Source organism: Exophiala bonariae (genome assembly GCF_035927105.1).
Source record: "Exophiala bonariae strain CCFEE 5792 chromosome Unknown scaffold_28, whole genome shotgun sequence".
NCBI classification, from domain to species: domain Eukaryota; kingdom Fungi; phylum Ascomycota; class Eurotiomycetes; order Chaetothyriales; family Herpotrichiellaceae; genus Exophiala; species Exophiala bonariae.
The window spans coordinates 463,765-484,776 of record NW_027042503.1 but is presented as its reverse complement, the minus strand read 5'-3'; the positions used below and the strand labels follow the sequence as shown (position 1 = coordinate 484,776).

The following is a 21,012-nucleotide window of genomic DNA, read 5'->3' as shown; positions in this document are numbered from 1 at the left end:
AGCTTGCTTTTGATCAGTACCTGTGCTTCCTTCATCCGGAGGGACGGCCGAGTACAATGTTGACGAAGCAATGCTTCTATCAGCTCCACACGTGGCCATTTTCACGACGGCTACTCTTCTTTTATCCACGAATCGAAAGAGTGTCAATAGTCGGATATGGTGAACAGGCTCGAGGCTGCTAGGCTGTAACTTGAATCACCTTACATGCAATAGCGGACGTCCTGTCATATGCGTCTCGAGTTTTTGGTATTCAAACTGGCAGTGTTTGAAAAAATCGAGTATTGCTTCGCGAGTTCATCATTATGGTCGTGTTTTTGACACCCTCACTCAGGCTGATCCACAATATGCAGGCCTTGGGTGGGAGCTATCCAATTCATCTTACAAGCATGGCAAGGCTATATCTCTCGTCTTTGCAACAACGCACCTAATGCGACTTAGTGAGTAAACAACCATGTCGATTGCAGAAAATCTATTGCTGTCAAGTGAGTCGCTTCCGCGTGTTCATGTTGATGCCGCACTTTACAATACTTCATAATTGAGAGATAGCGTGGCTACGCTCTAAGCTCATATTCTGGATTTTTTACGACAAGCGAGGAAATGGTACACTGCCAGCCCAGCACCTCGAAGGCTCGCAAGTATTCTGCATTCTGATAAGCTCCATTTGCAGGACCAGGTTAACAATATCAAGGCTTCATCGACTTCAATGCAAGCGATTGCGGCTTCAACATATCCTCTCTTCTGGCACATAGATTCATGAGCGCATTTACAGGACGATCCCGCAAGCATTTGCAGAAGCTTGATCTGGCAAGCACTTCAATAAAACCCCAATATCGCCACACAAGAACCATCCTCTGGAGCGCATGCAGAAGAACTTAGTCGTCAACTTCGCATCGCAGAGCTGATAATGGTGTGCCGACGTGTCCTGACCCAGACGAAACGTTGCATAATCCTAGTCGAGGCTGGAGAATCTCAGCACAGTCATGATTCCAGCAATGATAACGCCCTGCGTATATTCGTGAGAAGCTTCCAGACTCTCTACGAGGCATTGAGAGACGATTCTGTTGCTGTAAATATGTTGTTGATCAGCTGTCGGGTTGGGCGGCAGTTGACTCCCCATGCGGTCAAAACCAGAGCGATGTCCACGTGGTCCATGTTGGAATTTCCCTGCCAATATCACGGCGGTCTAGGCAGCCTCTACCCAGGCTGAAGTGGCATTCATCGCAGTGACGTGACGAAGTATTCCGTGGCCATCAATTGTTGCTTATGGATTGCCGGTAGCGCTATCTGGCACAGAGGTCCAGAGAGCTAGCATAAGTATTACTCTTACGACTTGGAGGCGGTCAAGACAGCGGTTTTCGAGACAAGCAGAGAGTGATATACTCGACGGCTAGATGCTGAATCTCGAATCTAGCGAGACTCCGCGCACGCCTAGCAGTCTTCTGCCGACTGTAGCTTCTGGTCTGGGGCCCCTCAGGCTGGCCCCCAGACACTGCGGATGTTCTCTTGATGTCAGGCAATTAGTGGGCTGTGCTAACCAATGGTGCAGGCTCATAGTCACAAACCAGGTTGCAATCTAATTACAACCGAGACGTACTTGACAAGCCTACGTCTGAAGCGTATCCAGTACCTCATGTAAGAGAAAATAAAAGGCAACTGGTGACACACAATTTAGGCGACCATTCGACAGCTCTTGTCCATCGATATTCCCCACCGACAGTAACCCGGTCCAGCACACCCAGGCATTTTTTACATCTATTGCCTGATAGCTCCTTCTTCCTCTTCATATCAGATTAACTAAAGCCGTCGCTTTGACACAGGAGACAAGACTCCAACACGGACTTCTAACCTAGCGAGTCTAGGATATCGCATCGATTCCGAAATGGATAACACACTGAATTCACCGCTTGAGCACAATATGCCAAGCGCTATCCCACTTGCAGGGACACGCCACGAGGCTCATGCTATGGTGCCAGGAGTCCGGTCAGGGTGCCTTGAACCCCCTTTAGCTAGAAGAAAAGAAAATAGGCCACACAAGAATACCACTGTGCCAGTCAGTGTTGGGAGCCTGATTAGCACAGATCGCACATATTCAAGTATTCGGTCATTACCAGTTTCGGCACCCTCTGCCACCGATGAGGAGAGTGACAAGGACACCTCTGAGAAGGTTAGAAAGCACGATTCCCATACTTTGCGAGAATGTGCACATACAAACTTAACCACCCTTCAGCAGACCCTGCACAAATCGGATTCTGTCGAAAAAGTCGAGCAAACACGGATGGAAGAAACACGAACAGTGCAACATCCTCCTCTGAGTAGTGAGGAGCGTCTGCCGCAGGCCCTGACAAATCCCTTGCCCGAATTTACCGACGAAGACAATCTCGCAATCAATCTTCGGACTGCGGAGTTGGCCAAGAACACTCCAAGAGCGGAATACATATCCATAGTACTGCGGATGGACCCAAGGGTGAAACAAAACTTGATATACCAGTCTGTCGATCCAGCAATTTATTATTTCCGAATGTTGGCGGTGAAGGAATTCAGAAGTCGAAGACAGATGGAAACAAGCCAGGGAGAACGGACGGAAGCAAGAGAGCGAGAATGAATCGATATGATACAAATGCGATCTCAGGGAGAAGAACAGCAGATCAGGATTTAAAAAGATCGCACTATTGCAGACGACCGTTCTAGGAGTTCGGAGGAAGGTGTGCGGAAACGGTTTCATATCATGAGGCGAATATAGGAATAAGTAATGTCGAAATCTGATCGAGCCGCAGCGGCCAAGCGTGAAGACTGGTGATAGCGACATGGGGTGCTGTCGTCCAGAGGTTGATTGACATATATATCTAAGTTTCTCGGTTGAACCCGCTCTTGATATTCCAGAACCAGCATCTCGGTGACCGGGTATGGAAATCTACGGCTGGCGCAAATCAATCCAACATGATACCCAACATGAGTGGTTTTCAGGGATGAGGCTTGATTTATGTATGTTAGCTTATTTGCTACTCACATCGGGGAAATCGCCGTGCATATAGATCAGGGGTAAATGAGGAAGAAATTGTCAATTCAGCTATGTGACAACGTATACAGTTGCTATTGGAAAAGTCAGCAGTCTAGTGTGTGACTGTAGCACCAGCGCTACGCAAAATCCCAAGTTTATATGCAAAATGGTCCCTTCCTTTTCGAAAAGGGTGTGCGAGGTCTTGCCCCACATTGGTGTTCTGTTGGTCCAAAATGATTATGGTCATGATTGTAGGGATAAGTTGCTCATCAGAATCATGAATTCCAATCAGCAAGGTTGGCACGGAGGGTGATGGTCCAATTGTCGAGTCAAATGCGACGGGACCAGATCTTACTGTCCATGACCCGACAGATAAGGAAGAAGATAAGCCTGCTTATCCGCTATGGTAGCTGATGAGAGATGGAGTGTTTCAGAGTTCGTCAATTGAGTCAGTCGACATTCCTTGGGGTTTTCGTAGACAAGTTCCGATCTTGTCGAACCCAGCCGATCTGCATCCTACCATCCTGTTTGGTTGCATCGATAGGCGAAGGCAGTGGAACATGGCGCATGCCATTGGAGTACCGGGACTGAGGTGTATCACAAGGGCTTGATGCGAGATAGTTCGTCGTGTTTTGTGTACGACGAGTGCGCGTAGAAGATGAATGAGTAGCTCCGCCACCGCTGCCGAATGATGTGGTTGATGAAGCACCGGAAGAGCCCGAGCCAACGTCTTTAACTGAAGATCTTGTCCCTGTACTTGTGATGGACTCATCATCACTTGCAGTACCATATCGAGAAAGACCATGTTCAGCATTGCTTGTGGCTGCGGTTTGCATAGTACGGGTGAGAGGATGCAGTTGATCACGAAAGACTCCGAGTGTCGCTGGTCCCCACCGTGCCGTATATCCACGCCAAATGAACTTGACTTCTCGGTCGCGTCTCTTGATCAGTGACTCAAGGTCTGTTTCGATCGATAGAATTTCCTCGATTGCTTCAGGCGTAAAAACTGCGTTGGTCTGGTCAGTCATGGCTTTTGAATGTGGAGAACTTTGGCTCGTGCCACCGTAGCACTTACGAGGTAAGGTCGGAGAGTCTAGATCGATGTCTCCTTGCAAATCATGCAGTCTCGCCGAGAGATCATCCACCTTTGATTTGTACTTACCCAAGACTTTGATCTCTGCTTCACGTCGGGCAGCTAGATCACACTGACTACAAGCTCCTTCCAGTGTGTAAATTTCGGGAGCTGGGTCCATGGGGTGTATACGAAGGTGAAAGGGCGCGAATCTGAGTAGGTTTTCGTGATAGGTCGTTAAGGTAGGCTGGACGTTGAGAGGCCTCGAGCAAGGTGGTGAAGTGTGAGGACAGGTAGTATAATAGAACGTTTGGCTGTAGGCAACCTCGGGATCGGGTAATACTGATTGGGTGGTAGCTCCGTTGCGGCTGCTCTGTTTGTAAGCTCGTGACGAAGCTTTTGACCAGTCTGAACCGATCTTGGGAGCCGATGGTTTGGGGTCCATTATTCGATCTCGTGGGGTGTTGCAAGGCTTTGTGTGTGGTCCTGAAGTGTTCTGATGGAGTAAAGGCTTGGCTGACGATACCAAGTTCTCCTTACCTTCCCCAGAGGAATTGCACTCGTCAGTTGATTCCTCGGGTAGCTTCTGCATAAATTTGCCAATGTATCGTTCAACATGGTTGGTACTTGGGAGGCTTCTACCGGTCTTGGAAGAAAAGAGTTCATTAGATCCACTGATTGAAGATTTTGTGAAGATATCACCATCATCACGACCGTTACTAATATCTCCTTTCCAGCTACTTGGTGGATAAAGCGGTTTGGTTGCGCGCATGTGAAGAGCCTTCCCGCTTGCATTCCTCCTGGCGACGGGAACCGACGTACCTTCCGACTGTGAATTTTTCTCGACCGCAAGATCACGGGCATTGAGCGGGTTCTCATTTGGCCTACTTGCAATCAATCGTCGGGTACGTCGGAGTGTTGGTACAGACGCCGTATGAGTAGTGGGTTGACTTGTGTTGACAGGTAGAGTCTCATCGTGAGATAGTGTGAAAGCGCGTGAATGCTTTAACGCATCAGTTTGGTCATCTGTGTGTGTAGGGTGTGCCATCAACGGCCCAACATGCAAGAAGAGATCCATGATGTTTGGTTCAAAATGTTCAAGTGCTTTTCGGACCGGGGGGTTTCTGGAAGACCAATGGCTCTGTCTTTTATTCGTCGAGTTGACCACCGTTAGGCCCGACAACAAGGAGACTTGAGCACCAGTGGTTGTCTCATATCAAAAGACATCCTTTTCCTTTGTCTCGGTCGACTTCACAACAATGCGTTTTGTCGTTAATGGCCTTTCGTCCATGTCTCGAGCCCCGACCAAGAGAGACCGACAGACCCCAGCAGGATGAGCGAAACCCGTCTGAGATAAAGACCTGGTTCTCACGCGTTTTTGAAATGATGTGGTGGAGAGCACAACAACATAAAAGGCTAGTTGGGACAAAGTTTTTGGGAGTGGAAATGAGGGCTGATCACGTGAGGTTGTCTTCCCGCGTACCCGGCCCAAGAGTCTGGACCCAAGCCTTGCGGGTCCGGACTGGGCGTTATTCTGAGATTGATAGAGCGAATGCTCCAGGATGATAATGTTCGACTCTGGAAGTCAAACACAATCTCAGTCTTCTTCAATGTTACCTGTCAGGATGATGCGAAGATTCAATCGCCACCGAGCAACTTCGTGTTCAAGTGCACTGAGCTTTGCTGCAATGCTGAGCAAGCTTGGGTCGCCAGTTTCTACTCGTACCTTTTCGCGGACAATAACATCTCGTTTACCTCTCCATTCGAAGATTTCTCCCATCTCATCGTGATTGGGAGGCTTTGGTCCAAGTCCTAATAGCTTGCTTCTGAGGCTAAAGCCTGAGAGAGAAAATGGAGATTCAATGGGGGTACTGGGAGTACCACCGGGAGAAGTAGGCGCAAGCGTACGAACAGTGAGAACGAGGTGTGCATCTTGAATGGTGAAATGTAAGCTCAAATGTTCTCCAAGAGGTGGTTGAAATGTGTTTTCATCAGGACTATTGGTCCACCAATCAGCTCCAGGAACCGAATCAGACTCAGTACTCGAAGCAGGTCCTTTCAGGCAGGCTTTTGCTTCACGAAGGTGGTCATGTAGCAGCTTCAGCTGACCAGACATGAAAGACGAGTCGGTTGACTGGCCGGTCCAACGGGAAACATCAATGATATCGAGGGAGTCATTGACCAGGGATTTGACAGCAAATAGTTGGGGTAGCAGGATATCTGGGGAAGAAGGTGAAGCAGCGAATATCAGACGTGTGGATGGAGTAGAAGTGGTAGTCCCTCTGGGTGTGTTTGGTGGAAGAGTTGTGAGTCTAAGGTGGATGTCCTGAAACAACGTTCAGCACTTGTGCTAGATAAGTGGTACATGCTGCCTTACCCCTTTGACGAGTTTTGTTCCAACTCGAGTGACAAACCCCTTGACACTTTCAGATCTCAGAGAAGATAGTACAAGTGTAGAACCAGGTTCCTTTGGAGCCAGGAGGCCAACACAGTCTTCTAGGCCCTCCTTCAATGCACCAAGAGAAGGCTGAAGAGACTCGAGAAACCATTGGAGCTCGAGTTTCTGCTACGAGTCAGACCGGGTAGTGACAATAAGATATTTGTCACTCTTACCAAAGAGGTATCTTCTGCCTTTCGAAGTTCGTCGGGCGGGATTGGAGGATATACCCAAGTTGACATGCTTGGATTTAGATATATTGGAGTAATATGTGTTTTGGCCTATCATCAATTGTCATCAGAGTGGAAACTGGCGTCTGCAGCCTGAGAGAAGGACCCAATGCCAAGAGAAGCGAGATCAGGTGATCAGAATTGAAAAGTGGCAGCGGAAATCGAGGTTGCAAAAGCGGGAGTTTAGCCGGGGAAGAAGGTTGGAGCTATTGGTACCTAGGCCAGTACACTAACTGTGAATAGCTTAGCTCGTCAAGCTACTTACTAGTTTTGGCACGGATGACGTGTGTTGTTTTTGTAGCTCCAAGTTGTCATCGATTGATGATCAGATGGGCCTGCAGCTTCAGGTTAGGGTCGTTGAGCCACAACAGAACTGGCTGCTAGCTTGTTTGCTTGCTGTACCACCCCAAATGCCGTGTCTCTTTGGGATCTCTCAGCTCAAGTGATACCCCCCATTGGAACCGCCGAGGAGGTGGACACCTTGGTTTTCATCTCTAGAGAATCCTGGATCGATTTCTTGGAGCCACACTTCAAAGTTCGGTCCAATTGTGGGTGCACCCAAGGTGACCTCATCCAAGAACTCCCAAGTTGCTGCTGCTACCACCACCACAGCTCCTCTTCTTCCCGGCTACAAAGACCCATCTTCCTTTGCTTCCTGGAACCATCATCCTTTCCTCTCCCCATTCCATTCTCGAGCTTACACGCCTGGTTGCGGTTTCGGCCTCGTCGCCTATTCCTTCTGCAGCACTTGAGCATCCACCGCCTATCTCACCGTCAACCCAGAACACGTTGCCAAACATGGCCGGAAGTGAGTAAACATGTGCGCTCAATCCTGTTATGCCACAAGCACTAACCAAGCTTCACAGAGGGACTTTTCAGCCTACTGTCCTTGATCCTCGTAGCTGGTGGACTCTTGTTCATGTTCTTCATCCTCCTAGCAGGTGCTATCGACCACGCCCCCGTGGATAAGTGGTATCTGCTCCAGGCCGATACCTCCAACATCCCCAACGCGCCGCCTATATCAAGATGGTCATACTGGAACGTATGTGGTGTTGAGAACGGCCGCACTGTTTGTGGTGAGGAGGACTATTCAAAAGTTCATCCCGCGTTTCCGCTGGATCCTGCTTCACACCGCACGTTCGACACGGATGTGAATGTTCCGGAAGATTTCGTCAATCATCATGGCTTTTACTTCCTCATGACGCGATTCATGTTCGCGTTCATGCTTATCGCGCTCTTCTTCGGCGCCATCTCATTACTCACTGGTCTCCTCGCGCTGTGCACCAGAATTGGGAGCTATCTCAGCGGTCTATTGACCCTGATTGCCGCCTTCTTCCAGGCTATCAATGCAGCATTGATGACGTAAGAACCCGTGTTGTTACTTCTCGAACAACCACTAATGGAATACAGTGCTGCTTACCTTAAAGGCCGAAACAATTTCCGAGACAACAATCAAGATTCTTCCATTGGCCAGTACGCTTTCGGTTTCGAATGGGCAGCGTTTGCTTGTTTCTTCTTGGCCACGATACTCTTCTGTGTTGGACCCTCTCGGAAAGACAAGACCGCTTCTTCCGGCCGTGGCGGGTTCTTCAAGGGCCGACGGAGCAGGAGCACGAGAAGCCGTGGTAGCTTCGTCCATGACAAGGAGTATGGGTCATGAAACAGAATCTAATCGTCGAAACAACATCGACACAACTGAGTAACCACCATAGAGGGAGCTCTTCCACCGATCCCCAGAAACGAATTTTTGTACAGGCTTTATGTGGTGTCGTAAATGGAGATGGGAAATCTCATGCTGCATCGGAGTTGCAAGTGAATGTCCAGACTGGAAAATGACTCATGTCGACAACCTTGTCCTGACCGACACGAGTGGTAGTATCTCGTGTCATTATCTTAATGTTTGATCAAGTCAGAAATGAATGAAAATTTTGATATAGACTATCCGAGCATCTTGATTCAATTGTGTTCTGTGATGTCAGACGGGGGAATTGGTCGAAAGCTTCTCCAGATCAGCAACAGGCGAGCACAGACAAGATACTCCATTGGCTGCATGAGGGTATTCAATGACAATGTACTCCATAATTGCAAGATCCCGGGTTGGATGACGATGATACCCGAGATCAAGATCGCATTTGCCTTTTAGTCGAGGCTGCTCCACCAGAATAACAATGCTAGCCAAACCCTATTCAGACCATTCCTTTTGCCATATACTCCCTGTCCTAGACCACCAACACCCTCTGAACTGTCATATAGGGCGGATCCAACGTGTGCTTTCGAGCATCATTCGAGCTCGAAGCTGTCTTTGCGATAGCTTGAAGGACCTGCAGCACAGCCATGGTCAGCCAGGGAATGTTTTGTTGCTTCATAATGCATTTCTTACCACGGCAGGCTCGTGCAGCATAAATTGCTGCTTGGACCATGGCCCCGAGGGCGAAGAAGGCCATGAGGATACCGAATACTATAGTGACGATGACTTCGGCTGAGACTGCCATCGTCTGGAAGAGGCTTTCAGGAAAGATTAGGTGACAGTGCTGACTGATAATTGGTGGACGGCGGGGGGTGCAAAGAGTCTCGGTTTGATCCAAGGCTATACCAAAAGAGTCAAATTGAGTTCATGTCTCTGTCGTCCGTAAGGAAAGTTATGGCGAAAGTCTGGCTTTGACAGAAAGTATGCTAGGAGAGGCTACATTATGGTTGTTCTTGGACTCGCAGGCTCAAATATATATCTATTCAAACCTTTTGATCAACAGATTGAGGTTTCAACTTTCAAGAAAACATTAGGGAAGGCGTCAAGTTCGAGGAGGAGCTGAGCCACACAACGCCGCTCTGCAAAAGCTCCGCTCTAAGTGGCGATAAAACTCCACTGACGAAAGTCATGCAGGGCCTCCATTTCCCCGATGTTCTCACTGGCCGAGTGTACACTCCACCATGCGTTGTCTACCTGCCATTGGAGCGCACCCCTCCGTTCTCTGATAACCATGCGTTGTCGACTTGCCATTCCACGCCCACTTCTCATCCTCCATTCGCTCAGCACGACTTCACAGCCAATAATTCTAGAAATATGACGGATAAATTGTACATAACATTGGCCCTTCGAACCTCCTAGAGGGGGTCCATTTGTTACTTACCTAGGTCCCTAGCAGTGGGTATTCTCTTGAATCTTTGGGATTCTTGCTCTCTTTTCTCTCACTCCATAGAACGATAAATCATACACTATGAACTAACCACAATCACCACGGTTACAGTTCGGAAGCAAGTAATACTTGACTCTGATTGCAAAATGGGAGTTACATTTCCTGGGCATGCGTACTTATGGGCTACCTAGGCTTGTAGTGGTTGGCTGATGTTTAGCCCGCTGCCTGCCTGCGTTTCCTTCTCGCCAGAAGGAGGTATCCGAGAATGGTCATTTCGCTTGCACACAATTACCTACGTATATCTCATCCGTGTTTTTTTACTCTGTTCTGTCAATGTCCAGCCAGGCTTATCATGGATGCATCTGTAATCATGGGCATTCGGACTATCTCTGTCTTGCTGGAAACAATGGTCGTTAAATGCGAACTCAAATCCCTCATGTTGTACCCATGGCCCACATGAATACCGTTTTGACGGACCAGGGTTGAGCCAGGCACAAACCGCCCTGAAAAACGATACCGTCATCAGCCATATGGGGACTTTGTATCTTCGGTAACCCCTGGAGCGTATTGCATACTCTCCCGCATGTTATGTACATAGGCTGCATTGGCCACTGGTACGATGGGTCATTCAAGCTCGAATGTGTTCTTTATGTAAGAGTCTAGACCAGATTGTGATTAGCACTATGATCCTACCTTGGTAGATGACAATGTACTCACTCCGTGCAGCGTATATCGCAGCTTGAACCATGGCTCCAAGCGCGAATAGAGCCATAAGGATTCCGAAGATAAGAGTTGCGATGACTTCGGCTGAAATGGCCATCACTGGGGAGAGCAGCCAGGATGACAAAAGTTTAACAGTATGAATGGTTGATTATTGCCGAGTAATGGTTGTCTGTGTGGCTATGGATGATGTAAGGCTGAGCGGACTTCGACGAGAACAGGTCGATCTTTGGATCAAGAAGTCCTAATGTTGCATGGCGGATATTCGTGAGAGCGAACAGGCATATATATACCCTATAGCACACATTTCAGAAGAAATCTCTTCATGTCCAGATGGACAACTGTTGCGGGCTTGCATCTTGTGATTATTGGTTTAACTGCCGCGCCCTGGCAGGTATTTGTCGTCTTTTCCAATTCGCGCATCTCTGTTAAACGACTTTTGCTTCTCCATGTCGCATCAATCCTCAAGCAATACATTAAAGCAAGAAATCGAATCCGCTGGGTAAGCGGGAACTCTCAAGTTGGCCGTCAGCCTGTCGAAGAGAGAACCGGAGGGAGAGAGAATTTCAACAACACCATCGCTAGCGTGGCAGGGTCGGATCTCTGAGTTTCTGGCGGACAAAAACGACTTTTGTCCTCGAACGCCTTCTTCTCTGTCCTTGCTTTTTACCCGTCTCGCTCTCGGACTGACAGAGACCACCTTTGAAAGGAAGGATATCGTTCTGTCTGGTTGGTGGTGTCAAGCGAAGGCGAGGTGGCGTTTACCTATTCCTGCGTGACAAGTTGCAACTGTTGATGCTGATCCCCGCATGACACAAGTTGCAACTTTTGTTGCTGATCCCTGCATGACACAAGTTGCAACTTTTGTCATCCTGGGCCCCTCATAAGGCTTTGCCTAGCTAGGTACTAGACGTCCTTGCTTTAGCCTCCAGGCTGATAGAAGTTGCAATTTTTATCAGCAAGGACTGGCCTCGCTCTGCTTGCGAATATCTGTCACTGTATGGTAAACGGCAATAAGTCTGTGATTCTGCCGCACTGTTCCATCAGAACTCCAACAGCTTTCCCCAATCCAAACTCACAGTCGTTGAAATTATCTTCGTCCTTCCATCTTAATCAAGGAACTCAATTTACTGCACCACTAATGGCGGGTAGTACTCGTGCTGCCAGGATTTCTCCAGAACGCTGGGATGAGCACCGTGACCATATTGAATCTTGCTATATTCACCAGAACTTGAACTTAACAGAATTGATTCGGGTTATGCGCCAAGATCATCATTTCAATGCCACAGACAAGCAATACAAAAGGCGGCTTGCCGCTTGGGGGATGCGTAAAAACGTTAGCACCCAGGAAATGAGAGCATTACTTGAAGAACCGGATAGAGATTTCAAAGTCAGGGGGAAGAAGGTTCCTACTGCAAAGCTTGTCAGATTCCAGCGCCGACAGAAACTCGCAGCTACGAAGGTTGGTGCAACAGAATCCCAAACAACTACAATGCCCATGGCGCTCGCCTCAACCTCGGCAACAGGGGGACATATGACAGCGAGTACATTGCCCAATCAGTCGAAGTTACGAGGTTCATCATTTGAAAGGGAAGGTGTTGTTTCCAAAGCTATTCATTTTCATGCCCTTGCACTGGTAAGCCACTATGATCTTGTTCACAAATGAACAAGAACGACTAATTTCAACCAGTTCAAACAAGTAGTAGATGAGTGGTGGTTTTTTGATGGTGTTCGAAATCTTGAGAATGTCAGGCTTGAAGAGAGATACCTTCACCAAGCCAGAATTGTGTTCACTGCTTCCTTCAGGGATTGGCGGCGGCTCATTTTGGCTTTCATCTATCTTGAGAGGATATGTAAGCCAGGATACGCGCACATCAAGAGCTATTTTGACCCAGCTGAGCGCGACTGTCAAATAGAAAGTCGCATCATGATTCTGAGACTAATAGTGCTTCTTGTTGATGCTTGTAAGTGTAACAATTATAAAGAGGAAAAGACGGAACTAACGCGCGACGTAGGCACGGAGATACAATACCACAGTCATGCGCATGAGCTCATTCGTGGCGACTGCGACCCTTTGGTCGAGTGCTCTCGCGATCTATGTGATCAAGCATTGAACTATCGAATGCTGACGTACACCGACGGAGTCCATCCAATGAATGCACTTTGCTCCGAGTGCCTGGTCACGGAGCACGATTACCAAACCTTCTCCAGAGATGTCAGAGCACTCTGTGGCACATGCATCGTATTTGGTTCATGGGCGGTAATTCTGCTCCCGAATGAAGCGGAGTACAGGGATACGAAGGACAAGGCTGACCCCCGGGTCCAATGGCTGCTTGACGGTTACTCCTGTAGCGCTCCTTAATGGGCCAGATCTGTACACAATTTTCCCTACCGTTGATGAATGAACTTGACGATCCTTAGGAATGAATGCAAGAGGGTTGACAGAAAAGACATTCGCAAGTCGCAGCTTCCGTGGTATAAGTGGGTGATAAGGGGGTGCCTTGCTGACTGACCGGACTATCGCCTCACCCACGAGTCAGACCCACGACTGACTTGATATGGCTACAATTCATGGTCAAGCACTCGGTGGAAGACGTCCGGGCCCTTCAGAATAAACGCCTTGACTGGACATGTTTCCCGCATGTTCGAGCAGTAATTGAATCATTTTACAGGAAATGGCAACAATTCATCTTATTATTCATATATCTGCGAAAGATAGACTTACTGTTAGCATCTGAAGACCCTCTGGCAGACTGGTGCACGCGCGTGAGGATGGATGCCTCTCCGCCTTGAGATTAATCTTGAGACTGACTGATATATATGAGTCGAAGATTCAGGTTTCAACAACTGGTCAAGATGGATAGTCGACGGCTGAGATAAATACTGATATGCTAAAGCAACTCCGAATGAGTGGGGACGTCTCAACGTTGACTACTGCTGCATCCACTGTGGTCTTGAGAGTGTGGATATTGTCCTAGGTGCATCACTCAATGTGACCCTTTCCAACTTGGATGAGTGCTTCTTTATCCTTACGGTCGCAGAAGACGATTTTGAATCGGTTGCGAGTTCTATCAAAGAACTCTGGAGTAGCTCTGTTCTGGTCTAAGCAAGAATATACAGAGGCGCCGAATCGCTTATTCTATATATAAATCGTTCAGTCCTGAATGGTGTAAGTTCCATCGTTGATCAAATCGATCAGTAGCTTGCTGGCACCAAGAGACAGTGGGGTGGGTATCAAGTTCAATGTTGTTATCTCTACTCCCTTATAGTGAGGATTTTCTCTCAAATCCACACGAAGTTATCTGTGTCATTCCATAGGTCGCTACAACGAATTGTGATCACACCGTCGAGTTCGCCGGGGTTGAAAACGTGGAAGAAAACAGAGTGTGTGTTCGTGGATAGTCGTGTTACCCTGGTTGCAGTCGCTCCCTGGCAGACGCGCGGAGTAGAGCAAACACCGGGACGACTTGAAGCCGGAACGTTGGAGAGAACTTATCGCCTAGAGAAGTTGTCTTGAGATTTTACAAGGGAGAATCCAGCGATAGAACGTCTAAATTCGATGAGGCATTGATGTCTTCCTCATAGTTCACGGATAGAGTGATGTTAATGTGGCCTAGTGATAGGGAGACCGACCTTCATGACCGACAATATGTTGCAGCGGAGTAGAGCAAAGAAGAGTATTGAATGAGAGGCATGTGTGAAGCATCGAAGATGCGACGTATTCGTATCTCTCGTTCGTATTGACGAGGTCTTGAATACTTGACAAAACCCTGCCAAGTGTTCGAACTCGGATTGTGCCACTGCACAAGGCAGACTGGATGCAATGCCCATTGAGGGGTTATTGGTGAGCCTTGTTGTCTACGTGTAAATAACCTTTTTATCATGCACATTGATAGGGAAGAGCAGGCCTCACCTTGTCCAAATCGCAAAAGGGATTCATAGATCTACATTGGCGCAAACGATCACCAGACCAAAAAGGTTGATGGTGTGGGTAGAAATTTATTTCCATTACATAGTAGGTAGGTATTCTTTTGGCTGTCAATTTAGTGGAATCTGCCTTGCGCGCCCTAAGCTCTTTCAAGGCTTAAGACTGACTTCCCCATATTATGGATTGAGAATTGATCACTTGCTCTGGAGATTTGAAAGATCATATAAGAATGTCGTTCCAATGACCAAAGTCCTGAACACTCTCGATTTCAAGCAATTGATCAGTGCAAGGATTTGCAGGTCCACAGCTTACTATCCCCTCGGTCCCAGTCCCTAAGTATCATTCAGACTTATATGCTGAGAGTCTTGATCGCGGCTCTCTGTTTCGATTGAAAATGTCTGACACTAGTAAGTATCGTTTCCTACTTGAAGATCAACAGACCAATTGATTCAAAACTCAACAGCGGACATCGACAAATTCCTCGCTCATCCAGTCAAGGGCCCATCAGCCGTCTTTGCTATCTTCTTTGCCTCGTCCTGTGGCTTACACATATGGCAAAGCCGGTCAGTCCTGTTCTTCTTGAGACTTTGTCATAGAATTAAACCCGTGTTAATGCGACCTACTCACAGAAAGTACAAATCATGGCCATACACATGGGTTCTTCCATGTGCATGTATCATTATGATGGCCGGCTTCATCTGCCGCGAAATCACAACGCATGGAGATTATGCAGATAACCTGGCTAGCGCAATCCAAGGTCTGTTCTACAGCGCAACGTAAGTAACAACATACTCGATCATAAAATGAAGACACTGACTTGAGACGTGGATAGCCCTATCTTCACTGTCCCGTTATACATATTTCTCATCCGCCTGTTCGCCACAGGTCCAACGCCTGCCTGGTTTCGGCCACAGCTGTACACCATCATCATGACAGGATTCAATTCGGCCGTCATCACGTGTACAGCGCAAGGAGCCGCGACGTACTTCAATCCCGACCAGACAGACGGAGCGGTCAAATCGGGCCTTGCACTGATCAAAGCCAGTCTCTTTCTTCAGCTTTTCATGAACACGGTATTCATATACCTTCTCTGGACGACACGAACTCAGCAACAGACTCGCGAACACACAGTCACGACAACCGTACTTTTGGTCTTGATCTGTCTCGTCATCGTCCGCAACATATTCCGCACTGTTCAGATTTTCGCATCGCCTTTGTCTCAGCTGTGGATGAAGGAAGTATACTTTTGGATTTTTGAAGCATGCATCATGCTGGTTTTCACCACCTTGTTTCATGTTATGCATCCTGCAAAAATCCTGGGGACAAATTGCGCTGAAGAGAACAGCGGCAGACGGGATAGCTAGAGAGCGAAAGGGACCGTCGTGATGGCTGCTCTTTGATCTCAAATTGACTGACAAGTGGCGTGTCACTCACTTTGCACTCCAGGTTCCATGCATCAGAGCTATTAGTAGTGTTTTCACACAGAATGAATGGGCTGCCGGGGGGGGACACCTCCCTTTAAGAGAAGGGAGAAGGGAGAAGGGAAGATATATGAGCAATTGTCCTGTCCTGCTCTGATGCATATATGTCGTTCACAAATTTATTTCGTCCTTCTCAGAAAAATCGTGGCCTACTATGGCCAATTTACCACGTTTCTAGACCAACTTGAGTACATGCCCAAGGCGATCGGTAGAATTTGTGGCACTGTAATTGTACCTCCTGGGCCGACCATTACATATGGTTTAGTCAGAAGAAGAATGCCCAAAACGATGTTGCTGGACGTCGAGCTCAAAATTTCCAAAACCAAAATCGTGGTCAGGAGCACGCAGCCTTGCTGACTAACCGCGGAAGCGCGCTATCAACTAGGCCACCAGCAGGCACCCATCCCTTTCCTCGATCATTTTGTTCTTGAGAGAATCTAGAAAGGAGTATATGATACCATTCATTGCCTCGGTTTCAAGACCACAGCCGAATAATCAAGGAATAGACCATTGACCTTTGAACGATATGAGGTGTCCTCAATTCCTGGATCATAATTAAGTAGGTCCAGCGACGGAAATCTTTTGCAAGCACATCATACTAGTATTTAGCCGATTGCCTATCTACTGTCCGGCAGCATACATATGCCCATCATTCGCCACCATGCCGCCCCGAGGAGTAAAGAACAAAAAGCGCAAGAAACGCACGTGGGATGAGATCGGCCAAGAAGCGCACGCGCACCGTGACGCCAGCGTCGACGAGGTCCGGCCTTCGTTGCCGCAACTGCCCGCGACATTGCCCAAGGACGTCACAGGTGTACCGGAGACTTTGCTCGATGAATTCGAGAACAGGATCACTCAAGAACCGCCGGAGAGACTTGTGGAAATGCTCGCGAAGGGCGAGGTTACGGCCACGGCCGCCACGAATGCGTTTCTCCGGCGCGCGGCAATTGCGCAGGAATTGGTATGTGAGAGGCACTTTTTTCATCATGATGAATTCTAGTGCTGGTCCCTCTTTTATACTGCTCTCATCTCCGTGTTTTGGTCAAAATGTATACCACCGGATTCTACAATATCTAACCAACCAGACAAATTGCATAACCGAACTCCTCCCGCAACGTGCTCTTGCCCGTGCTGCATATCTCGACACGTACTACACGACGCACAAGCGGCCCATCGGCCCCCTGCACGGCCTACCCATCAGCGTCAAAGAGCACCTGGGCATGAAATCCCTCCGCCTGCACGCCGGGTACAGCGCATGGTGGGACAACATCGCCTCGGACGACGCACACGTGCTCAAGATCCTGTGGAACGCCGGTGCCGTGTTCTACGTGCGCACGACGGAGCCGCAGAGCATGATGCACCTTGAGACCGATAGCGTGTTGTATGGCGTTACGGTCTGTCCGTTCAACACGGCTTTGTCGGCGGGTGGGAGTTCCGGGGGTGAAGGCGCGTTGTTGGGTCTCAGGGGGAGTTGTTTGGGCGTCGGGACTGATGTTGGTGGTGGGTCATTATGTGCATTTATCTATCGTCCTTGTATCCACCACCTTTCTTTTCTTTGGGAGAAAGCGTAGAATATGCCAGCGCATAGACAGTCCCAAGACTCAGTGAGGATCTGACAAGTGAGCATCTCCAGGAAGCATCCGCAACCCGGCCGCACTGAACGGCCTGTACGGCCTCAAGCCAACGGGCTTCCGCATTCCAACCGACGGATGGTCCTCGATCGCCGCGGGCGCCGACAATGTGATAAGCTGCATCGGGCCATTGAGCACCTCTCTCGCAGGCCTCTCACTCTTCATGCGCGTCGTCATCACCGCGAAGCCCTGGCTCGTCGAGCCCGCCATGATCCCCCTCCCGTGGACACCACAAGCCCACGCCATCACAGCAACCACAAAACTCAGAATCGGAGTAATGCTCCACGACGACATCGTCCTCCCACACCCGCCCATCACGCGCGCATTGACCCTCCTGAGCGAGAAACTCGCAGCGGTGCCGAACGTCACGGTCGTGCCGTGGAAAGCGCACGTGCACGACGAAGCCTGGGCCATCCTGAGCAGTTTGTACTATCCGGACGGCGGGCGGGGCGATGCCGAGATCCTCGCGCAGACGGATGAGCCGTGGCGGCCGTTGACGGAATGGATCATCAAGGAGAATCCTTGTGTCAAAGACCTCAGTCCCGCCGAGTTGGGGTACTGGCTTGAAGAGCGCGAGGAATACCGTAGGGAATATGCTGCGAGGTGGAACGCGACTGGTTCGGGGTTCGGGATGGGGTCAAGACCAGGGATAGGGTCAAGACCAGATGGGCCTGGTGTTGATGGTGATGGTGGTGATGACACTGTCGATGTGATCCTGTGTCCTGTTGGACCTGGTGTGGCGAACCGCCATAACACGGCCAAATACTGGGGTTATACCGCTGTGTGGAATCTGCTGGACTATCCGGCGGCCGTGTTTCCCGTGGATAAAGTCGATGCGAGAGTCGATGTGGTGTATTCGAGGCCGAGGGCGAGTTTCATGAGCGGTGCGGATGAGCAGGCGTGGAGATTGTGTAAGTTTTGATTCATGCTATTGCGGTGGCCAGTTGTTCAGCTCGCTGCTACTCATGCTGCTACTCATGCTGCTGCTGATACTGATTTTGAATGTAATAGATGACGACGCGCAAGAGTTTCATGGTCTGCCAGTGAGTCTGCAGCTTGTGAGCCGCAGGTTTGAAGACGAGAAGGTGTTGGCTGTGTTGGATTATATTCATCGGGTCGTTGAGTTGCCTTTTTGCGGGAAGATTTGAATGTGTAGATGGATGGGGGTTGGAGGGAGGTGGGTTCGGGGTGAGGGCAAGCTTCAGAGAATTGATGGAAGAAGACGGAAGATATAGTCCTGGAGACAGCTGAGAGGAAATGATAGATATGAAGCCCCATTTCGGGAGTGACGAAGCAATTTAATCATGGTCGGTATAATAGCAGCCAAAGCCGCTTTCATCTCCTCGACTATTCTGCTTGAGCAGGACGATATTTATACATAACCAGAAGTGTAGAATGTCCGCGTGAGTGATGTGCTTAATAGACATAAGGGATAATCCTATAAGGGACGATCTTGCAATAACGCTCCCAATCCTTGCCGTACTTCTTGCGGCACTTCTCCTCGTCACGGCGTTCACGATGCACCAAAAGAACACCGAAATAGATGATATAGAAGTACGTGAATACCATACCCCAGCCACGAGCAGGACCTGGATTGAGGACACTGGTGACGTTTCCAGTAACCGGGTTTTGGTAATTCTCAATCAGATATCCGGCAATGCCAGTGGGCAGGCAATAGCTGAAGGCCATGATCCAGTCGCCGAGATAATTGATGTGGCGGGCGCGACCCCACCAGCCGGACGTCAGGAGTTTCGATCCGGTCTCGGTGGAGATTGAATCCAGGTGTGCGACGCGTGGATCGGTGGGATCGGTTCGGAAGCGGTTCTTCTCGTTGTTGGCGGAGCGGAAGATGTAGTATCCGATTCCTTGGATGGCGAGGACGCCAGCAATGCCTTGTAGACCAAGGCTGACGGGGTGAACGGCCAGATAGCGAGTTTGAATACTGTATAGAGCGGGCAGCCAGGCTATGTCTCCGAAGGATAGCATGAAGCCGAACCCATCTTGAATGCAGTCGATGGTGGTGAGGATGGCGGGTTCCATATAAAGACCGTCAAGGACGTAGAACATTTGGAAGGTGGTGATGAGGAGGATGGAGTCCGTGATATAACCGTGGACTTTGTATTGATGGGCTATGAAGGCCAAGTCCAGAATGCAGTAGCCGATGAGACCAGGGCGCATTTCGTTGAAGAGTTTGATGTCGATGACTTGACCTCCAATCACGGGGATAGACGAGGGAATGGTGATGCGGGGGTTCTTCTCACGACCAATGAAGAAGTCGTAGATGATGTTGCCTGAATAACCCAGGGCGATTTCTCGATGTTCTGGATTGGGCTGGCCGGGATGTGGGATGGTAAAGGAGGCCAAATAGACGTAGATGGCTTGAACCGTGCAGATGATCAGAGCGCCGGTTTGGATTTGTACCAGATGGTCCCAGCAATAGGTCCAGACAACAAAGTCAACACCATAAACAGCTGTACCGGCAGCCAAACCAGCAAAGATGAGAATGGCCGTGTTGAAAGTGTTGAACTTGTAGTGGAGGCGTCCTCCAGTGTTCAGAACTGTGCCCTCAACCTCCTCTCCCGGGAGGACGAGCTGTAAGACGACGAGAAGCCCATAGTATGCACAAACCCAGCCAAAGACGTTCAGGTCGAATAAGCCTGGCAATCCTGTCGCAGCCAGCTGTGTCTGCGAGAGGAGTTTGCCCCATGTGAGGTTCTGAGGATCGAGGAGAGCTGGGACAGGACATCCCGAGACATCATTGCAGAAGAGAAGACTGGCGTAGATGAGAATAGGAAGACCAAAAGTCAAGACTGTGGCACCGGGACTGTAGAGCAGATGAGGTTAGCTGTCGATGTGGGTTGTTGGTTGCAGTTTTGCAACGACTTACGGTCCAAAGAATTCATAGTCGTGTTTGAGGTGGACTGGACCAGACTTGGTGGTGCTGTCGACTGCCATTTTCACAGAAGGAAGGCCGAGGTGGAGAAATGGAACTTGTAGCAAGAAGGAGTGGTATTGAGAAGGGCATAACGAGTGGCTTTTGAGGTTTGGAAATGGAAATGGAAATGGAAATGGGGTCTAGATGGCGTACCCCAGAGTTGAGCGCAGGCAAAGCATGTCGGATCGGTGGTTGGCCGAACAGAAAAATGATGATGCCACTTTTCTTGAGATTTCCAGATCTCTTGTCTTGAATTCACAATCTAATTGGTCTGCCAGTTCCACGAGATCTCAGGTACCAACTTGGACTCGAACTCGAATACGGAATACGCGACGCGACGTGACGGAATGCGCGTCAGCCGCTGCAGTGGTGTCCAAATTCATGCCCATACGAGTACGCCTTTCGAGATTTAAAATACCCATTACAAATAATTATATGGCCTCCCA

The 21,012-nt window shown here is 49.1% G+C and overlaps 6 protein-coding genes across 6 annotated transcripts; 3 read left to right on the top strand and 3 right to left on the bottom strand.

Moving 5' to 3' along the window:
- Window positions 1-3,447: 3,447 nt before the first annotated feature.
- On the bottom strand, window positions 3,448-5,148 carry LTR84_007298 (uncharacterized protein; the record flags this gene model as incomplete). The annotated part of the gene is made up of 1 exon (XM_064850851.1): window positions 3,448-5,148. One exon carries the CDS (start codon window positions 5,146-5,148, stop codon window positions 3,448-3,450), a length of 1,701 nt encoding a protein of 566 aa, XP_064702517.1.
- Window positions 5,149-5,667: 519 nt separating this feature from the next.
- On the bottom strand, window positions 5,668-6,749 carry LTR84_007297 (uncharacterized protein; the record flags this gene model as incomplete). The annotated part of the gene is made up of 3 exons (XM_064850850.1): window positions 5,668-6,396; window positions 6,448-6,633; window positions 6,684-6,749. 3 exons carry the CDS (start codon window positions 6,747-6,749, stop codon window positions 5,668-5,670), a joined length of 981 nt encoding a protein of 326 aa, XP_064702516.1.
- A 786-nt stretch (window positions 6,750-7,535) lies between these two features.
- Window positions 7,536-8,397, top strand: LTR84_007296 (uncharacterized protein; the record flags this gene model as incomplete). The annotated part of the gene is made up of 3 exons (XM_064850849.1): window positions 7,536-7,545; window positions 7,604-8,099; window positions 8,148-8,397. The coding sequence occupies 3 exons, from the start codon at window positions 7,536-7,538 to the stop codon at window positions 8,395-8,397; spliced, it is 756 nt and encodes a 251-aa protein (XP_064702515.1).
- Window positions 8,398-15,203: 6,806 nt separating this feature from the next.
- Window positions 15,204-15,883, top strand: LTR84_007295 (uncharacterized protein; the record flags this gene model as incomplete). The annotated part of the gene is made up of 2 exons (XM_064850848.1): window positions 15,204-15,295; window positions 15,352-15,883. The coding sequence occupies 2 exons, from the start codon at window positions 15,204-15,206 to the stop codon at window positions 15,881-15,883; spliced, it is 624 nt and encodes a 207-aa protein (XP_064702514.1).
- A 778-nt stretch (window positions 15,884-16,661) lies between these two features.
- LTR84_007294 (uncharacterized protein) lies at window positions 16,662-18,779 on the top strand (the record flags this gene model as incomplete). The annotated part of the gene is made up of 4 exons (XM_064850847.1): window positions 16,662-16,961; window positions 17,086-17,500; window positions 17,634-18,542; window positions 18,643-18,779. 4 exons carry the CDS (start codon window positions 16,662-16,664, stop codon window positions 18,777-18,779), a joined length of 1,761 nt encoding a protein of 586 aa, XP_064702513.1.
- A 268-nt stretch (window positions 18,780-19,047) lies between these two features.
- LTR84_007293 (uncharacterized protein) lies at window positions 19,048-20,586 on the bottom strand (the record flags this gene model as incomplete). The annotated part of the gene is made up of 2 exons (XM_064850846.1): window positions 19,048-20,455; window positions 20,519-20,586. The coding sequence occupies 2 exons, from the start codon at window positions 20,584-20,586 to the stop codon at window positions 19,048-19,050; spliced, it is 1,476 nt and encodes a 491-aa protein (XP_064702512.1).
- Window positions 20,587-21,012: the final 426 nt, after the last annotated feature.